Here is a 21954-nt window from a genome sequence, read left to right as displayed (position 1 = left end):
GACAGGAGACTCCCTTAAAAAATGTTGTGTTTGCAATTTCCGACCCATAACATTTAGGGTTGGGTCGGTAGGTAGGTAAATATATTTTTTTTGTAGCTTTACTGAATAATACCTCTTAAATATCTTTACTTGCATATAAATTGACATCTAAGATAAATTGGTGACAAGTGTAGACATAGATCAGATGGTAAGGAATTGCCTCTAATCTGGGTTTATACTTGGAACTCAATAAATAGGAGGAAATAAATATTTAGAAATATTTGATAGAAGAAAAAAAAATCACTCCTGGACAAGCCAATAAAAACTTTTGGGTAGGCAGAAAAGTAGTGGGTCAGTCAGCAATTGCAAACAAACAACATTTTAATTTAGGCCTTATAAATTGAACCATTTCAGTGTACATGTATTTAAAAAAAATTATGTCCTCTGCTAATAATTCTTGGAATAGGCAATATCGTAACGATATCTTCATCATTAACAATGGACCGGTCATGCAATGCCGACCAGACGTAAAAAGTGCCCTGTTTCTGGAGAAACCCGACATCTTTACCGGTCGGACAAATTGCTTGAACGTTAGCAAGGTATGTTTTGGCCTTGGAGTTATTTCCATTTTCTGGATAAACCAGTACCTCAACAAAGTCTCCTATCTTTGCCCGTGACTTAGCTAGCAGTGGGGCCGGGACGCTACCATCAGTGGCTGGGGCGACTGTCAGTGGAGCTGGGACCCTACCATCAGTGGCTGGGGTGAATGTCAGTGGAGCCGGGACGTTACCATCAGTGGCTGGGGTGACTGTCAATGGAGTTTTTGAGTCCATCCTTTTTTTCAGTTTTCGGCTTACATTGAAATAGTCCAATGCATCGCGATTTTGCTTGACGGCATTTGCGATGAGTCGTCGTACAATTAGATCTTTGGTGGACCGTTTGTGTTTAATTTGTTCAAATTGACGCTTAACAGCAGAGGACACATCTTTACAGATCATCAACTTTTTCCTTGATTTTGGACTGATGATATGAATCTTTTTATCCAAGGCCTGTCTTGAACGAGGCGACAGCATTTGAATGCCGTTACTTAACACATCTGCCCTCGTATTTCTTGATGATGGTAACATTTTCATCAGCTGTCGTCTAAATCTATGGCGAGCCTGCCTAACACTATTCCCACCTTTTGGAGTTTCTGGCGACTGCGAGTCTTGGGGAGTATGGCTTTGACTAATACTGGAACGATCACTAGGATATTGGCTAAAAGTCTGCGGACTATTAGGGCCAGGATTAACATTTGAATTCCGCGTTCTTTCTTTCTTCTTCTTTGCCGCATACGCCTCTCTTCGTTTGCGTTTAATTTCTTCTTTCTTTTCATCACTCAGATTAGCCCGCCAATTTTTAACCTTGTTACAATTGTCTGTCATAGTCTTTTCTGCAGCCTTTCTAGTTTTCCGTGGTTCATTCGAAGGATTATCTTTTTTCCGCTCTCTATAGCGCTGTGCCCTTACACGAGCAAGCTCCCTGTCTCTGACAATCGCTTCTTCGCTTCGACGTTCGCGATACAGCCTATTCCTAAAATTCTCATGCTGTCGGAAAATGTTGTACTGTTCAGAATCCTTTTTTATGTTCTCTCGATATTCATGTGTTCTCTCAAGCGGGGTCTTCTTCCTTTTTTGTGGTGGCTCATTGTCATGGGTCTGCTCTGCTTTTCTTTTTAGCCGTCCACTACATCGTATATCGTCCATGGATCTAGTTCAATGTGTATCTGAAATAGAGAAAGAAGGGATGCTTTTCTAATTTCACATTGTGATACATACCATGGGTAAATTTGTAGGTAATAAGTGCTAAATGCCACCACTTAGCACATATAACCCACTAACCCTAAATATGCAAAAAGCTGAAGCTGGATGAAATGTTACCTATTTAGGCTATTAATGATCAGGATCCATGCTCTTTGCAATATTGTTCACATAAAAAATAAGCAAAATTAAGAATTCCCTCAAAACTGTTTTGAAAAATTATGTAGAGTCTACATCAATATTTAATGCAAATTATTGAAACAAACAATAGCACATTCCTTGTGCAAGTCAAACTACAAACCCCGTTTCCATATGAGTTGGGAAATTGTGTTAGATGTAAATATAAACGGAATACAATGATTTGCAAATCATTTTCAACCCATATTCAGTTGAATATGCTACGAAGACAACATATTTGATGTTCAAACTGATAAACATATTATTTTTTTGCAAATAATCATTAACTTTAGACTGCGATGAGGTGGCGACTTGTCCAGGGTGTACCCCGCCTTCCGCCCGATTGTAGCTGAGATAGGCTCCAGCGCCCCCCGCGACCCCGAAGGGAATAAGCAGGTAGAAAATGGATGGATGGATGGCATTAACTTTAGAATTTGATGCCAGCAACACGTGACAAAGAAGTTGGGAAAGGTGGCAATAAATACTGATAAAGTTGAGGAATGATCATCAAACACTTATTTGGAACATCCCACAGGTGAACAGGCAAATTGGGAACAGGTGGGTGCCATGATTGGGTATAAAAGTAGATTCCATGAAATGCTCAGTCATTCACAGACAAGGATGGAGTGAGGGTCACCACTTTGTCAACAAATGCATGAGCAAATTGTTGAACAGTTTAAGAAAAACCTTTCTCAACCAGCTATTGCAAGGAATTTAGGGATTTCACCCTCTACGGTTCGTAATATCATCAAAGGGTTCAGAGAATCTGGAGAAATCACTGCACGTAAGCAGCTAAGCCCGTGACCTTCGATCCCTCAGGCTGTACTGCATCAACAAGCGACATCAGCGTTTAAAGGATATCACCACATGGGCTCAGGAATACTTCAGAAACCCACTGTCAGTAACTACTGTTGGTCGCTACATCTGTAAGTGCAAGTTAAAACTCTCCTATGCAAGGCGAAAACCGTTTATCAACAACACCCAGGCTTTGCTGGGCCTGAGCTCATCTAAGATGGACTGATGCAAAGTGGAAAAGTGTTCTGTGGTCTGACGAGTCCACATTTCCAATTGTTTTTGGAAACTGTGGACGTCGTGTCCTCCGGACCAAAGAGGAAAAGAACCATCCGAATTGTTATAATCGCAAAGTTGAAAAGCCAGCATCTGTGATGGTATGGGGGTGTATTAGTGCCCAAGACATGGGTAACTTACATATCTGTGAAGGCGCCATTAATGCTGAAAGGTACATACAGCTTTTGGAGCAACATATGTTGCCATCCAAGCAACGTTACCATGGACGCCCCTGCTTATTTCAGCAAGACAATGCCAAGCCACGTGTTACATAGACGTGGCTTCATAGTAAAATAGTGCGGGTACTAGACTGGCCTGCCTGTAGTCCAGACCTGTCTCCCATTGAAAATGTGTGGCGCATTATGAAGCCTAAAATACCACAACGGAGACCCCCGGACTGTTGAACAACTTAAGCTGTACATCAAGCAAGAATGGGAAAGAATTCCACCTGAGAAGCTTAAAAAATGTGTCTCCTCAGTTCCCAAACACTTACTGAGTGTTGTTAAAAGGAAAGGCCATGTAACACAGCGGTGAACATGCCCTTTCCCAACTACTTTGGCACGTGTTGCAGCCATGAAATTCTAAGTTAATTATTATTTGCAAAAAAATAATAAATTTTATGAGTTTGAACATCAAATGTCTTGTCTTTGTAGTGCAATAATAAATTTTATGAGTTTGAACATCAAATGTCTTGTCTTTGTAGTGCAATAATAAATTTTATGAGTTTGAACATCAAATGTCATGTCTTTGTAGTGCATTCAACTGAATATGGGTTGAAAAGGATTTGCAAATCATTGTATTCCGTTTATATTTACATCTAACACAATTTCCCAAATCATATGGAAACGGGGTTTGTATTACACATTCCTTGTGTTTCAATATTTGCGTATTCCCAAGACGGTCCCCGGAGTGTTTGCGTTTCACAAACATTCACGACTTTCTCAAGCGCTATCTCATCCACCAAAATCGCTGTCAGCAGTACAATTGTGCACTATTTCACAGAGAATTGGTTTAACAAAGATTTCTGATTTTGTTTTCTTACTACTGACCGTGAAATATGAATGAATTAGAATAGTTTTGAACTTGTGAGGCTTTTTTTGGCCTCGCGGCGACATTTTCGCAACATATGACAACAAATCGCATAGACGCTCGTTTTCCATACAGCGCTATATTGTTGAAAGCGCCTACACGGTACGGAATTCAATGGGCATGTTAGTTTTCGGGTCACCGGGACTTTCACTACGGCGCCAACCCGTTACGAAAGACGGTATGGTGCAACTGTCATGAGCGTACATATACCTCAGATTAAGAAGTAAATGGTTAAAAAAAATAAAAAAATTTAATCACTGCTATTTTGAAATTATTACTAATATTGATGCTGTTGTCGATAATGTTCATTTTTGTTTCACTACATTTGTATTGTTCCGTGTCATGTTTGTGTGTCCTCAATTGCTCTCAATTGCTCTGTTTGTTGTTATTCCTAACATTGGTGGGACGGGTTTGGTTTTGGAATTGGATTGCATTGTTGTGGTATTGTTGTGTATTGTTTTGTTGATTGATTAATAAAAATACAAAAATAAAAAATAAAAATATAAGACTACTTAAGTTGATCCTTTTGCTACCTTCGTTGTCGGGACATTATTCTTTGTTCACGGGTGACCATCGACTATACTTTTTGATGCCAAGCTCTAGTACGCACGTACTTTGTGGACGCCATCTGCTACACATTTACTGTGAGTGTTTTGCTGTGTTTCAGCAGTTTGTTTTGTTTTCTTCATAGTTCCCTGTTGCTCTCGGTTTGTGTTCTTTTATCAATACATATCCCTTTTCTTACTAAAAAAAAAAAGAAAAACATTTTTAAAAAAAAGAAAAAAAAAGAAGTAAATGGCAGCAGAAAATGCTACATAATATAATTGGTAAGACTTTTGTTGTATAACTTAATGAAAATGTAAAAGACAATGCTTTGCCACCGACCTCAAAGCCAACACACAATTTTGGTTTGCTTGTTACAATTACACAAATGATGTCAGTGAACAAGGTGTAACCGTTATGAGTGTACTTAAATCCCAATAAAAGGGATTTAAAGGCCTATTTTTAGATTGTGCGCACCAGATATATTTTTAAAAACCAATAACATTTAATATAGCAGCAATATAAATATGCGGTATGCCGTTTCCAGTGCCCATTTTAAGAATACAATGAACGGTGGGACGCTCGAAACGGGTCACACCAAAACTAATTCGGGAAGCTAATTTCATCGTGTAATTGTCATGAGCGAATACACATATGTAAATACACGATTTCTAGTAACATACTTTGGAAAATCAAAACATAAAACGTTTTGTTTTATGAATATAAATCTATCTGTGATAGTAATCTGGGTTTATTGCGTATGAAATTAACATAATTAATCATTGACATACGCTCGAAATAATTACACAAACACACGGCATAGACGCTCGATATATTGGCGTGACTATCACGGACGTATGCAAATTGAATAATAACTATTTCGCGCGCGGATGTTTTATGTAAAACTGGTGTTATGGGGTAGTTTGAAAATAGAAATTGGTTACACAAAATAATTACGAACGTATGCGTTTTTCACCACCGGTTTTGATGAACTTTGCGATTTCGGTGGATGCTACAGAAATACTTCTGTATGTATTCATATTTCATCAACAGAATATGAATTGTTAATAAACTGACCAATTAATTTAAGCTGTATTTTTCTTGCATAAACAGGAATGGGGGTAAAAGGTAACGCTATGAATCGCGTTTTTCCAAGTTTTGGGGGAATTTTTATGCTATTTCCAAGCATCTCCTTTTTATTATCGTTGATTTTAAATGGTCAAACTAATGCATATTATATATGCATGTGCTAGTAAACAAAAAAAAAGTCATATTATTTTTGATTGTTACATTTTAAAGTACATTTGTGCAGGTGGGTGCGAATGTACCCATTACCAGAGCTGTACACTCATGTACACTCAGGTCAGGCTTATACCGCCACGGGTAAGATGTACTCCCGTGCTACCTGCTGCATTCGGGCAGATGGGGCTCATAAACCTGGTAAGGCAGCCCATCTAGGAGAAGGAAATCTCCAATCTCAAAACCGCCGCTGCCTTGCGGTCAACCCACTCAAGGGTAAGGCTAAGGGAGTAGACTCCGACAGAAAATCAGGAGCCGGTGTCCTGAAGGCGGTTTGACGTTATAGCATCATTCTGACAACTCCTGCGGCGTCGCTGGTGCCAAGTTGTATCGACACTCGTCGCTCCCTTGGATCCACCAGCCATGCGGAGAGGGGGGGCTTGCTGCCTGGACAAGAGCTTGCCCTCCATAGTTCCATGCCCAGGCCGTGTAGATCCACTGGAGAGGTCCACTGGAGAGGTCACTCCAGCAGATACCGGTTCTAAGCCCATCCGATTGGCGAAAGAAACGGGTGCCAGGGGCCATCTCGCAGTGAGACCCACCCCCCTTTTTGGATCTACCCCATCGTCTCCCGAGACTTAAGGATGCCGACGACACTCATGTATACATCTTCCCCTTATAAGAAATAACAACAATATAGGAAACTCAGTGTCCACTATTTATTTCACACTCACACTTCTTTTTTTGTTTTGATAAAAAGTTACTGAATCGATTTCAACTCACTGAATCGTTTCGAATTGTAATCTTCTAAAAAAATAAACAAAAATAATAATAATCGTATCGGCAACAACAAACTACAAATCAAATCAAATTGATAAAACGAATCCTTTCCTGTTTCTTCCTTCTGCGAAATCAACATTTTTCATCTTAACAGAAAACAAAGAGAAGTGCAGTGTGCATGTGTAACAAGTGCCAGCTCGTGTGGCCGTGCGACGTATGTTGGTTAAACCTCACTCAAACCTTAAGAAATGTGCTGACGTGAGAATATTTGGGTAACTCATGATTCGATTACAAAAAAATATATTGATGCATGTTCAATTTGTGTGCAGTATATTAAAACCATTTTTCATATTTAACATGTATTGAATTAAATAGTGATGTGTGTCTGACTGAATAAGCATGAATCACTGACAATTGATCAAATAGTGTATTCGTAATAACAAACATCAGTTGACTTAATTTCCATGGTATGTTATCAAGGTAATAGAAGTGTGTGCAAACAACATATCATTTGTATTCAATGCTAATAAAGTTAGCAACACAAAGTAGACTACTGCAATGTGACTTATTCCAGACTAAAATTAAGAGACGTTCGTTCCTTTCTAGTAACAAACATTTAATAATGTTAAGCGTGACTGTACTGTACAGCAAAAAACATTTAAAGTATTAAATAAGTCAATATAATTCTCATAGAGAACATATAAAATACACTCCTCAAAAACGCTTGCATTTGCTACATAGGCCTGTTAGCGGGCTACCGCTAGCACGTTAGCTTCGAACAACATATCAGGTAAATAACAGAAATAATATAAAAAGACATATAATTTATATTACCTCATTAGCCGCATGTACAAGAGATGAGTCAAATATGTTCTTCCAATTGTTACACCAGCAACTGTTAAATGTGACTTTTTGTTCTGTGGCTTGGCGAAGCAGGTGTGCACCATTCACTATTGTCCCAGTGAAACACGTGTTTGGCGAACATTTGTTCCACGGTTGAGAACACCTCCAAGACGCCACAGGAGGAAGACAAACAAGATGGCGTTTGACGGAGAAGACGTTGTTTTAGTTATTATAGTTTATTGATCTTAATTACACCGTACATGTACACATGTAGGTCGTTTAATAGAGTAAACATCGTTAATAATTGTTTGTATCCGGATACATTAGTCTGAGTGCACTTTGACGTGCTAGCCTAGCCTGCTAGTTAGCTTAGCTTATTAGCTGCTAACAAAGACACGCGGAAGTTATCGACACAGCAAAGCAGATATCCAATGTAAGTGTAAAGTGTTATTATTGAATGAAAATGTCTATATGACAAATGCTGTGAGTGTTGGTGAATCAGCGACTGACTGCTGCCGTTGAATTAATATTTGTGATGTTAGAAAAAAAAAACGATAGCAGAGTACGAGGAGGACCTTTGTCCAACAAAAGAGGAGGAGGAGCGACAACATCAACTACTGGACGCTGTTTTTAACAAACACCAAGTTGTGTTACACAGAACAGGTTTGTTTACTTCTTACATGTTTACTAACTTTATATGTATTTATTAGCACCATTCTTAAATATGTTGTATGTAAGAATGTAGGTGTTCTTGTGAAGATGATGCACGTACGTCTGGCATACTTGCCAACCTTGAGACCTCCAATGTCGGGAGGTGGGCTTGGTGGGGGTGTGTGTTTGGGGGCAGGGGGCGTGGTTATTTACAGCTAGAATTCACCAACTCGAGTATTTCATATATATTTCATATATATATATATATATATATATATATATATATATATATATATATATATATATATATATATATATATATACAGGGGCACCGAAAAGGGGGGGTAAAGGAGACGGATTATAGGGGCCCATGATGGAGGGGGGGCCCAGAGAGGCCCCTAATGATGATCAAATTATAATGTTGCCGCTGTGTTGGGGGCCCTGTAATGGTTCTTTTCATGGGGCTCAAAATCTATCAAAATGTGTGTATATACATATATATATATATATATATATATATATATATATATATATATATATATATATATATATATATATATATATATATATATATATATATATATATATATAGGTGTATAGAGGCCCATTTCCAGCAACTATCACTCCAGTGTTCTAATGGTACAATGTGTTTGCTCATTGGCTCAGAAGGCTAATTGATGATTAGAAAACCCTTGTGCAATCATGTTCACACATCTGAAAACAGTTTAGCTCATTACAGAAGCTACAAAACTGACCTTCCTTTGAGCAGATTGAGTTTCTGGAGCATCACATTTGTGGGGTCAATTAAACGCTCAAAATGGCCAGAAAAAGAAAACTTTCATCTGAAACTCGACAATCTATTCTTGTTCTTAGAAATTAAGGCTATTCCACAAAATTGTTTGGGTGACCCCAAACTTTTGAACGGTAGTGTATATATGTGTGTATATACATATATATATATATATATATATATATATATATATATATATATATATATATATATATATATATATATATATATATATATATATATATATATATATGTGTTGTGTGTGTGTGTGTGTATACTGTATGTATATGTATATATGTGTGTGTGTATATACTGTATATATATGTATATATATATTTATACACATATACTGTGTGTATATATATATATATACACATATACTGTGTGTATATATATATATATATATATATATATATATATATATATATATATATATATATATATATATATATATATATATATATATATATATATGGGAACAAGATGGCGGCGCTTCAAGGCAGCGGCTTCTTGCGAGCGCTCCTGGAAGTGTAGACCGATTTGGCATAAACACCCGTCAATTCAGTCAATTTCATGGCTGGCTCACAGCGTGTTCACTCCGTGATCACTTACGACCGACTTACGATTCTGGATGTGGAGAGATTGGGCCATTTTAGGCTGAAAGATGCGTGTACGGTGGACCTACTCGCTAGCTTGGGAATTCTTCGCGAGCTACATCCAGCAGTGGCCTTTGAAGCAGCGGCGTCCACTACCAGCGGAGACCGTCAACGAAAGAGACGTAAGCGATGCGCTCGGAAGCAGAAGCGGGGGTGTCGGGCGGGGCTAACAACAAAGCTAAATGCGTTGTTGTTAGCGGGGCTAACGAAAAAGCTAAATGCTAATCCACAAAGAGGTGCTAATAAGGAGTCTGTTAAGCTAGAACTAGCCAGCGCCAGGCTGGATAATCCCTGCACACATAGCAATTCTCTTAGAATAATATACAACTCACATAATGTTTTTTCTGCGTCAGAGGTGGACATGCATTTTACTGAGGTGGCAAACAATCTAAAAATTCCTGTCATATCAATTCCTAGATATGGTCTTAATTATTTAAAGTGCACTACGCATAATAAACGTAACATTATTAATATTGCTACTACGGATACTTTCAACAAAAACTCCTCAAAACAGCCCACTACCTATAATATGGGCTTTTTAAACATAAGGTCATTGTCTTCCAAAACGTTATTAGTTAATGAAGTCATTAGAGACAACAATCTTGATGTCGTTGGTCTAGCCGAGACCTGGCTCAAACCAGACAAATTTTTTGCGCTGGGTGAGGCGTCTCCTCCTGGCTATACGGGAACGCATATTGCCCGTCCCATTAAAAGGGGTGGGGGTGTTGCACTAATATACAACAAAAACTTTAACCTTACCTCGGACCTAAATAATAAATATAACTCGTTTGAGGTGCTTACTGTGAGGTTTGTCACACCGCTGCCTCTGCACCTGGCTGTCATCTACCGCCCCCCAGGGCCCTATTCGGACTTTATCAATGAATTTTCAGAGTTCGTTGCTGATCTAGTGACGCACGCCGACAATATAATCATAATGGGAGACTTTAACATCCATATGAATACCCCATCGGACCCTCCATGCGTGGCGCTCCAGACTATAATTGATAGCTGTGGTCTTACACAAATAATAAATGAACCCACGCATCGCAACGGTAATACGATAGATCTAGTGCTTGTCAGGGGTGTCACCACCTCTAAAGTTACGATACTCCCGTACACTAAACTAATGTCCGATCATAACCTTATAAAATACGAAGTTCTGACTCATTGTCAACAAACTAATAATAATAATAATAACTACTATAGCAGCCGCAACATTAATGCTGCCACAACGACAACTCTTACTGACCTACTGCCTTCGGTAAAGGCACCATTCCCAAATTATGTGGGCTCTATTGATAACCTTACTAACAGCTTTAACGACGCCCTGCGCGACACCATTGATAGTATAGCACCGCTAAAGCTAAAAAGGGCCCCTAAAAGGCGTACCCCATGGTTTACAGAAGAAACTAAAGCCCAGAAATTATCATGTAGAAAGCTGGAACGCAAATGGCGTGCGACTAAACTTGAGGTTTTCCATCAAGCATGGAGTGATAGTTTAATAACTTATAAACGCATGCTTACCTCAGCTAAAGCTAAATATTACTCAAATCTCATCCACCTCAACAAAAATGATCCTAAATTTTTGTTTAGTACAGTAGCATCGCTAACCCAACAAGGGACTCCTCCCAGTAGCTCCACCCACTCAGCAGATGACTTTATGAATTTCTTTAATAAGAAAATTGAAGTCATTAGAAAAGAGATTAAAGACAATGCATCTCAGCTACAACTGGGTTCTATTAACACAGATACGACTGTATATATACGACGGACACTGCCCTCCAAAATAGTTTCTCCCTCTTTGATGAAATAACATTGGAGGAATTGTTAAAATGTGTAAATGGGACAAAACAAACAACATGTTTACTTGACCCAATTCCTGGGAAACTTATCAAGGAGCTTTTTGTTTTATTAGGTCCATCAGTGTTAAATATTATAAACTTATCACTTTCCTCTGGTACTGTTCCCCTAGCATTCAAAAAAGCGGTTATTCATCCTCTACTCAAAAGACCTAACCTCGATCCTGACCTCATGGTCCCACCTTCCGTTTATCTCGAAAATTCTCGAAAAAATTGTCGCACAGCAGCTAAATGAACACTTAGCGTCTAACAATCTCTGTGAACCTTTTCAATCCGGTTTCAGGGCAAATCACTCTACGGAGACAGCCCTCGCAAAAATGACTAATGATCTATTGCTAACGATGGATTCTGATGCGTCATCTATGTTGCTGCTTCTTGATCTTAGCGCCGCTTTCGATACTGTTGATCATAATATTTTATTAGAGTGTATCAAAACGCGTATTGGGATGTCAGACTTAGCCTTGTCTTGGTTTAACTCTTATCTTACTGACAGGATGCAGTGTGTCTCCCATAACAATGTGACCTCGGACTATGTTAAGGTAACGTGCGGAGTTCCCCAGGGTTCGGTTCTTGGCCCTGCACTCTTTAGTATTTACATGCTGCCGCTAGGTGACATCATACGCAAATACGGTGTTAGCTTCCACTGTTATGCGGATGACACCCAACTCTACATGCCCCTAAAGTTGACCAACACGCCGGATTGTAGTCAGCTGGAGGCGTGTCTTAATGAAATTAAACAATGGATGTCCGCTAACTTTTTTTTGCAACTCAACGCTAAGAAAACGGAAATGCTGATTATCGGTCCTGCTCAACACCGACATCTATTTAATAATACCACCTTAACATTTGACAACCAAACAATTAAACAGGGCGACTCGGTAAAGAATCTAGGTATTATCTTCGACCCAACTCTCTCGTTTGAGTCACACATTAAGAGTGTTACTAAAACGGCCTTCTTTCATCTCCGTAATATCGCTAAAATTCGTTCCATTTTGTCCACAAGCGATGCTGAGATCATTATCCATGCGTTCGTTACGTCTCGTCTTGATTACTGTAACGTTTTATTTTCGGGCCTCCCTATGTCTAGCATTAAAAGATTACAGATGGTACAAAATGCGGCTGCTAGACTTTTGACAAAAACAAGAAAGTTTGATCATATTACGCCTATACTGGCTCACTTGCACTGGCTTCCTGTGCACCTAAGATGCGACTTTAAGGTTTTACTACTTACGTATAAAATACTACACGGTCAAGCTCCTGCCTATCTTGCCGATTGTATTGTACCATAAGTCCCGGCAAGAAATCTGCGTTCAAAGAACTCCGGCTTATTAGTGATTCCCAGAGCCCAAAAAAAGTCTGCGGGCTATAGAGCGTTTTCTATTCGGGCTCCAATATTATGGAATGCCCTCCCGGTAAAAGTTAGAGATGCTACCTCAGTAGAAGCATTTAAGACTCATCTTAAAACTCATTTGTATACTCTAGCCTTTAAATTGACTCCCTTTTTAGACCAGTTGGTCTGCCGTTTCTTTTCTTTTCTTTACTACTCTGCTCCGGGGTGGACCGCTAGCCTGTTCATCGGATGGGGACATCTCTACGCTGCTGACCCGTCCCTGCTCGGGATGGTTCCTGCTGGCCCCACCATGGACTGGACTTTCGCTGATGTGTTGGACTTTCACAATATTATGTCAGACCCACTCGACATCCATTGCTTTCGGTCATATAGTCATTCACATTGACGTCCCACTGGGGTGAGTTTTCCTTGCCCGTATGTGGGCTCTGTACCGAGGATGTCGTTGTGGCTTGTACAGCCCTTTGAGACACTTGTGATTTAGGGCTATATAAATAAACATTGATTGATTGATTGATTGATTGATTGATATATATATATATATATATATATATATATATATATATATATATATATATATATATATATATATATATATATATATATATATATATATATATATATATATATATATATATATATATATATATAAACAGTCCTGATCAAAAGTTTACATACACTTGTAAAGAACATAATGTCATGGCTGTCTTGAGTTTCCAATACTTTCTACAGCTTTTATTTTTTTGTGATAGAGTGATTGGAGCACATACTTGTTGGTCACAAAAACATTCATGAAGTTTGGTTCTTTTATGAATTTATTATGGGTCTACTGAAATAGTGACCAAATCTGCTGGGTCAAAAGTATACATACAGCGATGTTAATATTTGGATGCATGTCCCTTGGCAAGTTTCACTGCAATAAAGTGTTTTTGGTAGCCATCCACAAGCTTCTAGTTGAATTTTTGACCACTCCTCTTGACAAAATTGGTGCAGTTCAGCTAAATGTGTTGGCTTTCTGACATGGACTTGTTTCTTCAGCATTGTCCACACGTTTAAGTCAGGACTTTGGGAAGGCCATTCTAAAACCTTAATTTTAGTGTGATTTAGCCATTCCTTTACCACTTTTGACGTGTGTTTGGGGTCATTCTACTGTTGGAACACCCAACTGCGCCCAAGACACAACCTCCGGGCTGATGATTTTAGGTTGTCCTGAAGAATTTGGAGGTAATCCTCCTTTTTAATTGTCCCATTTACTCTCTGTAAAGCACCAGTTCCATTGGCAGCAAAACAGGCTTAGAGCATAATACTACCACCACCATGCTTGACGTTAGGATTGTTCCTGGGATTAAAGGCCTCACCTTTTCTCCTCCAAACATATTGCTGGGTATTGTGGCGAAACTGCTCAATTTGTGTTTCATCTAAACACAGAACTTTCCCCCAGGTCTTATCTTTGTCCAAAAATGTTGATGTTTGGAGCAGAAAAGGCAAGGCCTTTAATCCCAGGAACACCATCCTTACCGTCAAGCATGTTGGTGGTAGTATTATGCTCTGAGCCTGTTTTGCTGCCAATGGAATTTGTGCTTTAAATGGGACAATGAAAAAGGAGGATTACCTCCACATTCTTCAGGACAACCTAAAATCATCAACCCGTAGGTTGGGTCTTGGCCGCAGTTGGGTTTTCCAACAGCACAATGAACCCAAACACACGTCAAAGGAGCTAAAGAAATGGCTAAATCAGGCTAGAATTAAGGTTTTAGAATGGCCTTGGTTTACGAGACGCCGAGATGAGCGGTCGCACCCTCTTTCGCTCCCGATCGGGAATCCAAACAACTGCTCGGATTATCCCACACTTCCTCCTTTTTCTACTGTGGATTACGGATTTATATTTTAAACCTCCTCGGATACTCTACCCTCTTGAAAATGAGAGTCGAGAACGCGAAATGGACATACACAGTGACTTTTATCTCCACGACAATATATCGGCGAAGCACCTTGGCTTCGGAGCTAACGTGTTAGCATCGTGCTTGTCTGCACATCGAGGCAGAAGAAACATGCCCCTGACTGGAAGGATAGACAGAAAGTCAATAATACTACTATTACTTCTACTATCAGGAGACACTGAACTCAACCCCGGACCTGCAACAACACGGTTAATGTTGTCCCGACTGGCGAAGACTAGCAATGCTACTGCTAGCGTCGCCATCGAAGCTAACTCGGCTACCGGCTCGTCTCAGCTCAAGCTCACCTGTGCTCCTGCGGTCGGCGGCTCGGCGGAGGACTTCGCCCCGTTCATCGACACGGTCGGAGGCTCGGCAGCGGCGGTGGAGGACGACCCAGTCATCAGAGAAGGCAGCGACTCAGCGGCGGTGAACGACGCGGCGGCTGCGGTGGACGGCGACCCAGACATCGGTGATTGCGGGGAACTGCACGAGATGGCGGGGGTCCACGCGACCTCTCCCCGGTCCCGGACGGCCGAGGACGCGCCATACACAGGATTTAGAGGCGCCTTTACACAAACATTTTCGTTATTCTCTTTCTCTTTGTCTTCAAAAAAGCCCGCCAAAAGGAAACCCAACCCATCCCCCAGCAACCCTACCTGGCCTCCTCCTCCCTCTCCCTCCCCTCCCCCTTTCTCTCCCTCCCCCTACACCTGGAGGACGATCAATATGCCTCTCTCTCCTCTCTCTCCTTGCTCTTCAACTGCAACAGCAATAATAACCAACAATTTTTCTGGTCAGTACCACAACACAGCGGACTCTGATGCTCTTTTTGGTTCCAGTGGACTACACATCATCCACCTTAATGTGAACAGCCTCTCTGGAGCCAAACTCGACCAAATCAGAGAAATGTTCCTCAACACGAAGGTAAAAATCTTGTGTTTCTCTGAAACCAAATTTGATCAAAGTATTTCTGACTCAGAGATAGAAATACAAAACTTTTCGGTTATCAGAAAGGATAGGAATAAACACGGTGGGGGCGTTTGTATGTATATTCACCAGGATATTAAATACATAACTCGCACTGATCTTAACCACAATAACCTGGAATCTGTGTGGGCGGAAATCAAATTTAAAAATGCTAAGCCGGTACTAATAGGGACTGTTTATAGACCCCCTAATCAGAGTGATTTCTATGGGGCTTTGGAAGAATGCTTGGCGGGGACAGACAACATGGAGAAAATTATAACTGGGGATCTGAACACAGATATTCAACGCAAAGATGCGCCTGTCTTCAGATCCTTCAGCAAGTTTTGTAATCTGCACGGTCTTTCCCAGCTAATAGCGCTACCCACAAGGGTGTGTGATTCCACCCAATCAACCATAGATCTCATTCTCACTTCAGACCGGCCTAAAATAAAAAATAGTGGGGTCATGATCTGTGGTCTTAGCGACCACTATCTAACCTTCTGCACCCGTAAAATAGCTAAACCTAAAGCCAATGGCCACATAACAGCCCAATCCAGATCCCTCAAAAAATACTCCAATGACAATTTCAATTTAAAATTAGATGAGTGGGACTGGTCCCCTGTGCTCGCGAGCAACCTGGTCGATGTCGCTTGGGATCGCTTCAAAACGGCGTTCCTAAAGATACTAAATGACATGGCTCCCGTGAAAACAGTCAGGATCAAAGCCCGCTCGGAACCATGGATGAATCCGGACCTATTAGCTGCCATAAAAGACAGAGACAGGAAATACTCTGAATACCAAAAATGTAAAACAGAAGTAGATAAACAACCCAATAACATCAACCTCAAATTACTCCTTTCAACTCTCAAAAAGCAATGCAATAAATTAAGAAATAAGTCAACCAACCTGACTAAATCCTTAAAAAAAAATTACATTAACGACAAAATAGAGGAAAACACGAATAAGCCACGTGAGCTCTGGAAAATTCTCAACAACCAGCTTCCTGGTTGCAGCCAGAAACTTAAAACAAGACTCACCAACATCAGCATCAAGGAGGGTGACTCCCTCATTACAGACAAAATGGAGGTAGCTAGCAGACTTAACGCCTTTTTCACCAGCATAGCTGCAACTCTTGTCAACAAGCTGTCCCACCACTCTGGTCGCTTTGGTGTAGAACACATTAAAGCCTTCTACAGAAAGCTAGGAGTATCCAACAATGATTTCAAATTAGAAATGGTCACAGCTGATGAGGTGTTTAAAAAATTGAGCGCGCTCCACCCTAACAAGGCCACCGGCCTTGATAATATTCCCTCCAGATTCCTCAGAGACTCTGCCTCCATCATTGCCCCGATCATCACGCACATAATAAACCTATCAATTACACAAGGCCAAGTACCAAAAGATTTTAAGATAGCAAGAGTAACTCCCCTCTTTAAAAAAGGAAGCAAATTGGAACCTGGCAACTACCGACCTGTTTCTATTCTCAGCTCCATTTCGAAAGTAATGGAGAAAATAGTTTATGAACAGGTCGATAGTTACCTTGCCACTAATAAACTCATGTACAAATTCCAATCCGGCTTCAGAACTAACCACTCCACTGACACATGCCTTCTCTATCTGACCGACCACATCAAACATGAGGTGGACGCGGGCAAATACTGCGGCATGGTCATGCTGGACCTTCAGAAGGCCTTTGACACCGTTAACCACGCTATACTGTTGGATAAGCTCAGAGCAATCGGATTTAACAAAACCTCTTGGAGCTGGATGCAGTCTTACTTGGAGGGGAGGGAGCAGGTGGTAGAGGTGAACGGCACCGTGTCCCCCCCCCCTCTCGGTGAGCTGTGGAGTCCCCCAAGGCAGTATATTGGGACCTTTACTGTTCCTAATATACATAAACGACATGTCATCGGCATGTGACTGTGAATTGTTTTTGTTTGCGGATGACTCTGCCCTGCTGGTATCCGGCAAGGACAAGTCACAGGTGGAGAAAATCCTCAGTGCTGAGCTCTGTAGAACTTGCACCTGGCTCGCTGACAACAAGCTATCCATCCACTTGGGTAAAACAGAATCCATCCTGTTTGGGTCCCACATCAAACTTAAGAGAGTCAATCACTTCACCATAAAAGTAGGTGACAGTGTCATCACCAGGAAAGATGAGGTCACCTACCTAGGTTCCATTCTAGAGGCTAACCTTTCCTGTGATAAAATGGCAACCAAGGTAATCAAAAAGGTTAACCAACGAACAAGATTTCTCTACAGAATTTCCTCTCTGGTCAACAAAAGCACCTTGAGGATTCTGGCGGGAACTCTCGTTCAACCCTTTTTCGATTACGCATGCACCTCCTGGTACCCTAGCACCTCCAAAACCCTCAAATCTAAACTCCAAACATCTCAGAACAAGCTAGTCAGGTTACTTCTAGACCTCCACCCCAGATCCCACCTCACTCCTACCCACTTCTCTAAAGTGGGCTGGCTCAAGGTGGAGGACAGAGTTAAACAACTTGCACTGAGCCTAGTCTATAAAATCCGCTACACCTCCCTGATACCGAAGTACATGTCAAACTACTTCCTTAACGTAAATGACCGCCATAACCACAACACCAGGGGGTGCTCCACTAACCACGTTAAACCCAGATTCCGAACTAACAAAGGTCTTAACTCATTCTCTTTCTATGCCACATCAATGTGGAATGCGCTCCCAACAGGTATAAAAGAAAGGGCATCTCTATCCTCCTTCAAAACCGCTATAAAAGTTCACCTCCAGGCAGCTACAACCCTAAACTAACACCCTCCCCGGATTGCTAATAATCAAATGTAAACAATCAAATGCAGATTGTTTTTCTTATGCCTTCTGATCTCTCTCTCTCTCTCTCTCTCTCTCTCTCTCTCTCTATGTCCACTACTTGATGTCCATATCCCCACCCCACCGCCCCTCCACACTCCTGATTGTAAATAATGTAAATAATTCAATGTGATTATCTTGTGTGATGACTGTATTATGATGATAGTATATATGATAGTATATATCTGTATCATGAATCAATTTAAGTGGACCCCGACTTAAACAAGTTGAAAAACTTATTCGGGTGTTACCATTTAGTGGTCAATTGTACGGAATATGTACTTCACTGTGCAACCTACTAATAAAAGTCTCAATCAATCAATCAATTCCCAAAGTCCTGACTTAAATGTGTGGACAATGCTGAAGAAACAATTCCATGTCAGAAAACCAACAAACAGCTTTTTCTGTGAGAAGGAGACACAGGAAAGAACGAGGAGAGCCTGTAGTGTAATGCCAGCAGCTAAAAGCAACTGCGTGAGAACGTATACTCGAATATCACGATATAGTAATTTTCTATATCGCACAGAGACAAACCCGCGATATATCGCGTATATCGATATATCGCCCAGCCCTAGATGTGTGTATACTTTTGACCCAGCAGATTTGGTCACATTTTCAGAAGAACCATAATACATTCATAAAAGAACCAAACTTCATGAATGTTTTTTGTGACCAACAAGTATGTGCTCCAATCACTCTATCACAAAAAAATAAGAGTTGTAGAAATTATTGGAAACTCAAGACAGCCATGACATTATGTTCTTTACAATTGTATGTAAACTTTTGACCATGACTGTATATATAGAGTATATATATATATATAATGTACAACACTTTTGTTTTTGCTCTCATTTTTCATGAGTTGAATCCGAAGAGCTAAAACTTTTTTTATATACACATAAGACCTATTCTTCTCAAATATTGTTCACAAATCTGTCTAAATTTGTGTTAGTGTGCATTTCTTCTTTGCCAAGAGGTGGGATAGACCCATAACATTGTTTTTTTTAATGCATGTAACTGAGCAAAGCTGGACGATTTTAGAGCGTGTTTTTGCCTTTTTGCGTCCTGCAGACATTTGTGAAGAACATCTTCTCCCTGACTAACAGTAGTGGAGCATCAGGATGGAGCAGGAGGAGCCACAGCCTTCCCACTCTAAAGAGGAAGACGAGGCGCCACGGACCCCTCACATTAAGGTGGAAGAGGAGGACCCACTGACGCCTCACATTAAAGAAGAAGAAGAGGACCCACTGACTCCTCACATTAAAGAGGAAGAGGAGGACCCACTGACCCCTCATATTAAGGAGGAAGAGGAGGAACGACTAACCCCTCACATTAAGGAGGGAGAGGAGGAACGACTAACCCCTCACATTAAGGAGGAAGAGGAGGAACACAGCATTAGTCAGAAGGGAGAGCATCTTGAATGTTTGGAGGAGTTCCCAGTGATTGGTGTGATTGTGAAGAGTGAAAATGAGGAGATCAAAGGTGAAAGTGAGGAGAAGAGAGAGGCGGAGCCTCCAAGCAGCAGCTCAACTCGACACATGACAACAGAAGCCAATGGAGACCACTGTGGAGGATCACAAGCAGACAAGATCTTAGCTCCACTATCAGATAGTGACGACACAACGTCTCACTCTCCTGACACTGATGATGAAGACTCTAAAGATGATAAGACATGTCACTCAGACAACACACACTTTACATGTTCTCACTGTGACAAAACTTTTAGTTACCGGGGTAATCTTAAAGTACACATGAGAATACACACTGGAGAAAAACCTTTTTCCTGCTCAGAATGTGGTAAAAGATTTGGACGAAAAAATGTGTTGAATTTACACATGAAAACACACACTGGAGAAAAACCTTTTTCCTGTTCAGTATGTGGTAAAGGTTGTATACAAAGTAGCGATCTGAAAGTACACATGAGAATGCACACTGGAGAAAAACCTTTTTTCTGCTCAGTTTGTGGTAATCGATTTGCACGAAATAATGTGTTAAAAGACCACATGAAAACACACACTGGAGAAAAACCTTTTTCCTGTTCAATCTGTGGTAAAGGTTTTGTACAAAGTAGCCATTTGAAAGTACACATGGGAATACACAAATGTGAGAAAGCTTTTATCTGTTCAATCTGTGGTAAAGTATTTGTACATAGTAACTATTTGAAAAAACACATTAGAACACACATGGGAGTAAAAACATTCTTCTGTTCAATCTGTGGCAAAGGATTTGTACGTTGTGACTATTTGAAAAAACACACGAGAATACACACTGGAGAAAATCCATATTCTTGTTCAGTATGTTGTAAAAGTTTTGTACAAAAACAGAATTTAAAAGTACACGTGAGAATGCACACTGGTGAAAAACCTTTTACTTGCTCAATATGTGGTAAAGGTTTTGTAACAAGTCAGTTTATGAAAGTACACATGAGAAAACACACTGGAGAAAAACCTTTTTCATGTTCAATCTGTAGTAAAGGTTTTAAACAAAGCCCACATTTGAAAGCACACATGAGAACACACATTGGTGAAAAACCTTTTATCTGTTCAGTCTGTGGTAAAGGTTTTACTCGAAGTTACCATTTGAAAACACACATGAGAATACACACAGGAGAGAAGGTGTTGAGTTGCGGTGTGTGTGGTGAAAGATTCTCTTCTAAGTACCAGTGTAAGAAACATAAGTGTGCTGGTGAGAACAGAAGCAGCAAATGAAGATGCAGGATTTGAAATAAACTGTCAAAACTTTAACTTTGACCTTGCAACATCATAAATAACATGTGTGACATCATTGTTGTGTCTGTGTAACACAATCTTGTTGATATGATTATAACATTTATAGATTTGATATTTTAGATTAGTGCTTGTTTTTAGTAAATTATATTCATTGATATACAACATTGTGTACTTTTATTTTAAATTGAACAAAAATTTGACATAAAAGCTGAGAGTACACATTTTACATACAAACATTGTATGTAAAAAGATCTCAGGGCATTTAATTGAAAAAATGGTCACAAATTGATCCTCTAAGGACAGCCTTTCAGGATAGTGTGGCCTAGCAGTCTAAGGTGCTGGATTGAGGATGGGTTTTAATAGTCTATTGTATTTTTTTTTTTTTTTACTCTTTTGTAATATGAATATTGTTTTGTGATTGTTTTATATGTATGTCCCCAGACTGTTATGCAATAAACAATGTATGCCTCAACAAAAGTTGGGTACAATAAATGTGGTTAATATTTGTTAATAATAATGGCTGCTGAGCTGTGAATGTGATGTATGAATTACAAAGAGAGAGAATATATCCCACAACCACTACGCTGCTCTCTCTCTACTGACTTTCTTGATAAATCTGCCAACTTTTAAAAATCAACTTTTAAGAACTAAGA

General features: G+C 40.1%; 2 protein-coding genes across 5 annotated transcripts in view; one reads left to right on the top strand and one right to left on the bottom strand.

The window, feature by feature from the left end:
- Positions 1-7719, bottom strand: part of LOC133653561 (DNA ligase 1-like) — a 15797-nt gene extending 8078 nt beyond the window's left edge. For 2 of the 3 annotated variants that reach the window (XM_062052980.1, XM_062052982.1), the window contains exons 1-2: positions 7509-7719; positions 686-1744 (exon numbers count right to left, since the gene is read on the bottom strand). In XM_062052980.1, the coding sequence (XP_061908964.1) occupies positions 686-1724 (1039 nt within the window). In that variant the 5' untranslated portion in view covers positions 1725-1744; positions 7509-7719. The remainder of the gene's footprint in view (positions 1-685; positions 1745-7508) is intronic. The other variant, XM_062052981.1, reaches the window with a different exon arrangement.
- On the top strand, positions 7604-21954 carry LOC133653558 (gastrula zinc finger protein XlCGF57.1-like). Of its 2 annotated transcripts, XM_062052977.1 has the most exons (3): positions 7604-7950; positions 8060-8180; positions 19644-21954. In XM_062052977.1, the coding sequence occupies exon 3, from the start codon at positions 19694-19696 to the stop codon at positions 21278-21280; it is 1587 nt and encodes a 528-aa protein (XP_061908961.1). In that variant the 5' UTR covers positions 7604-7950; positions 8060-8180; positions 19644-19693; the 3' UTR covers positions 21281-21954. The 2 variants fall into 2 exon arrangements, with proteins under 2 accessions (XP_061908961.1, XP_061908962.1); XM_062052978.1 differs by lacking the exon at positions 8060-8180.

The sequence above is a fragment of the Entelurus aequoreus genome, linkage group LG07 (assembly GCF_033978785.1).
Source record: "Entelurus aequoreus isolate RoL-2023_Sb linkage group LG07, RoL_Eaeq_v1.1, whole genome shotgun sequence".
Taxonomy (NCBI): domain Eukaryota; kingdom Metazoa; phylum Chordata; class Actinopteri; order Syngnathiformes; family Syngnathidae; genus Entelurus; species Entelurus aequoreus.
Note: the sequence above shows the minus strand (reverse complement) of the source record. Positions and strands in the feature narration are given on the sequence as shown.

Bases quoted from the DNA above. Each gene is read 5' to 3' on its own strand.
- LOC133653558 (XM_062052978.1), top strand. From the start codon at position 19,694: ATGGAGCAGGAGGAGCCACAGCCTTCCCACTCTAAAGAGGAAGACGAG.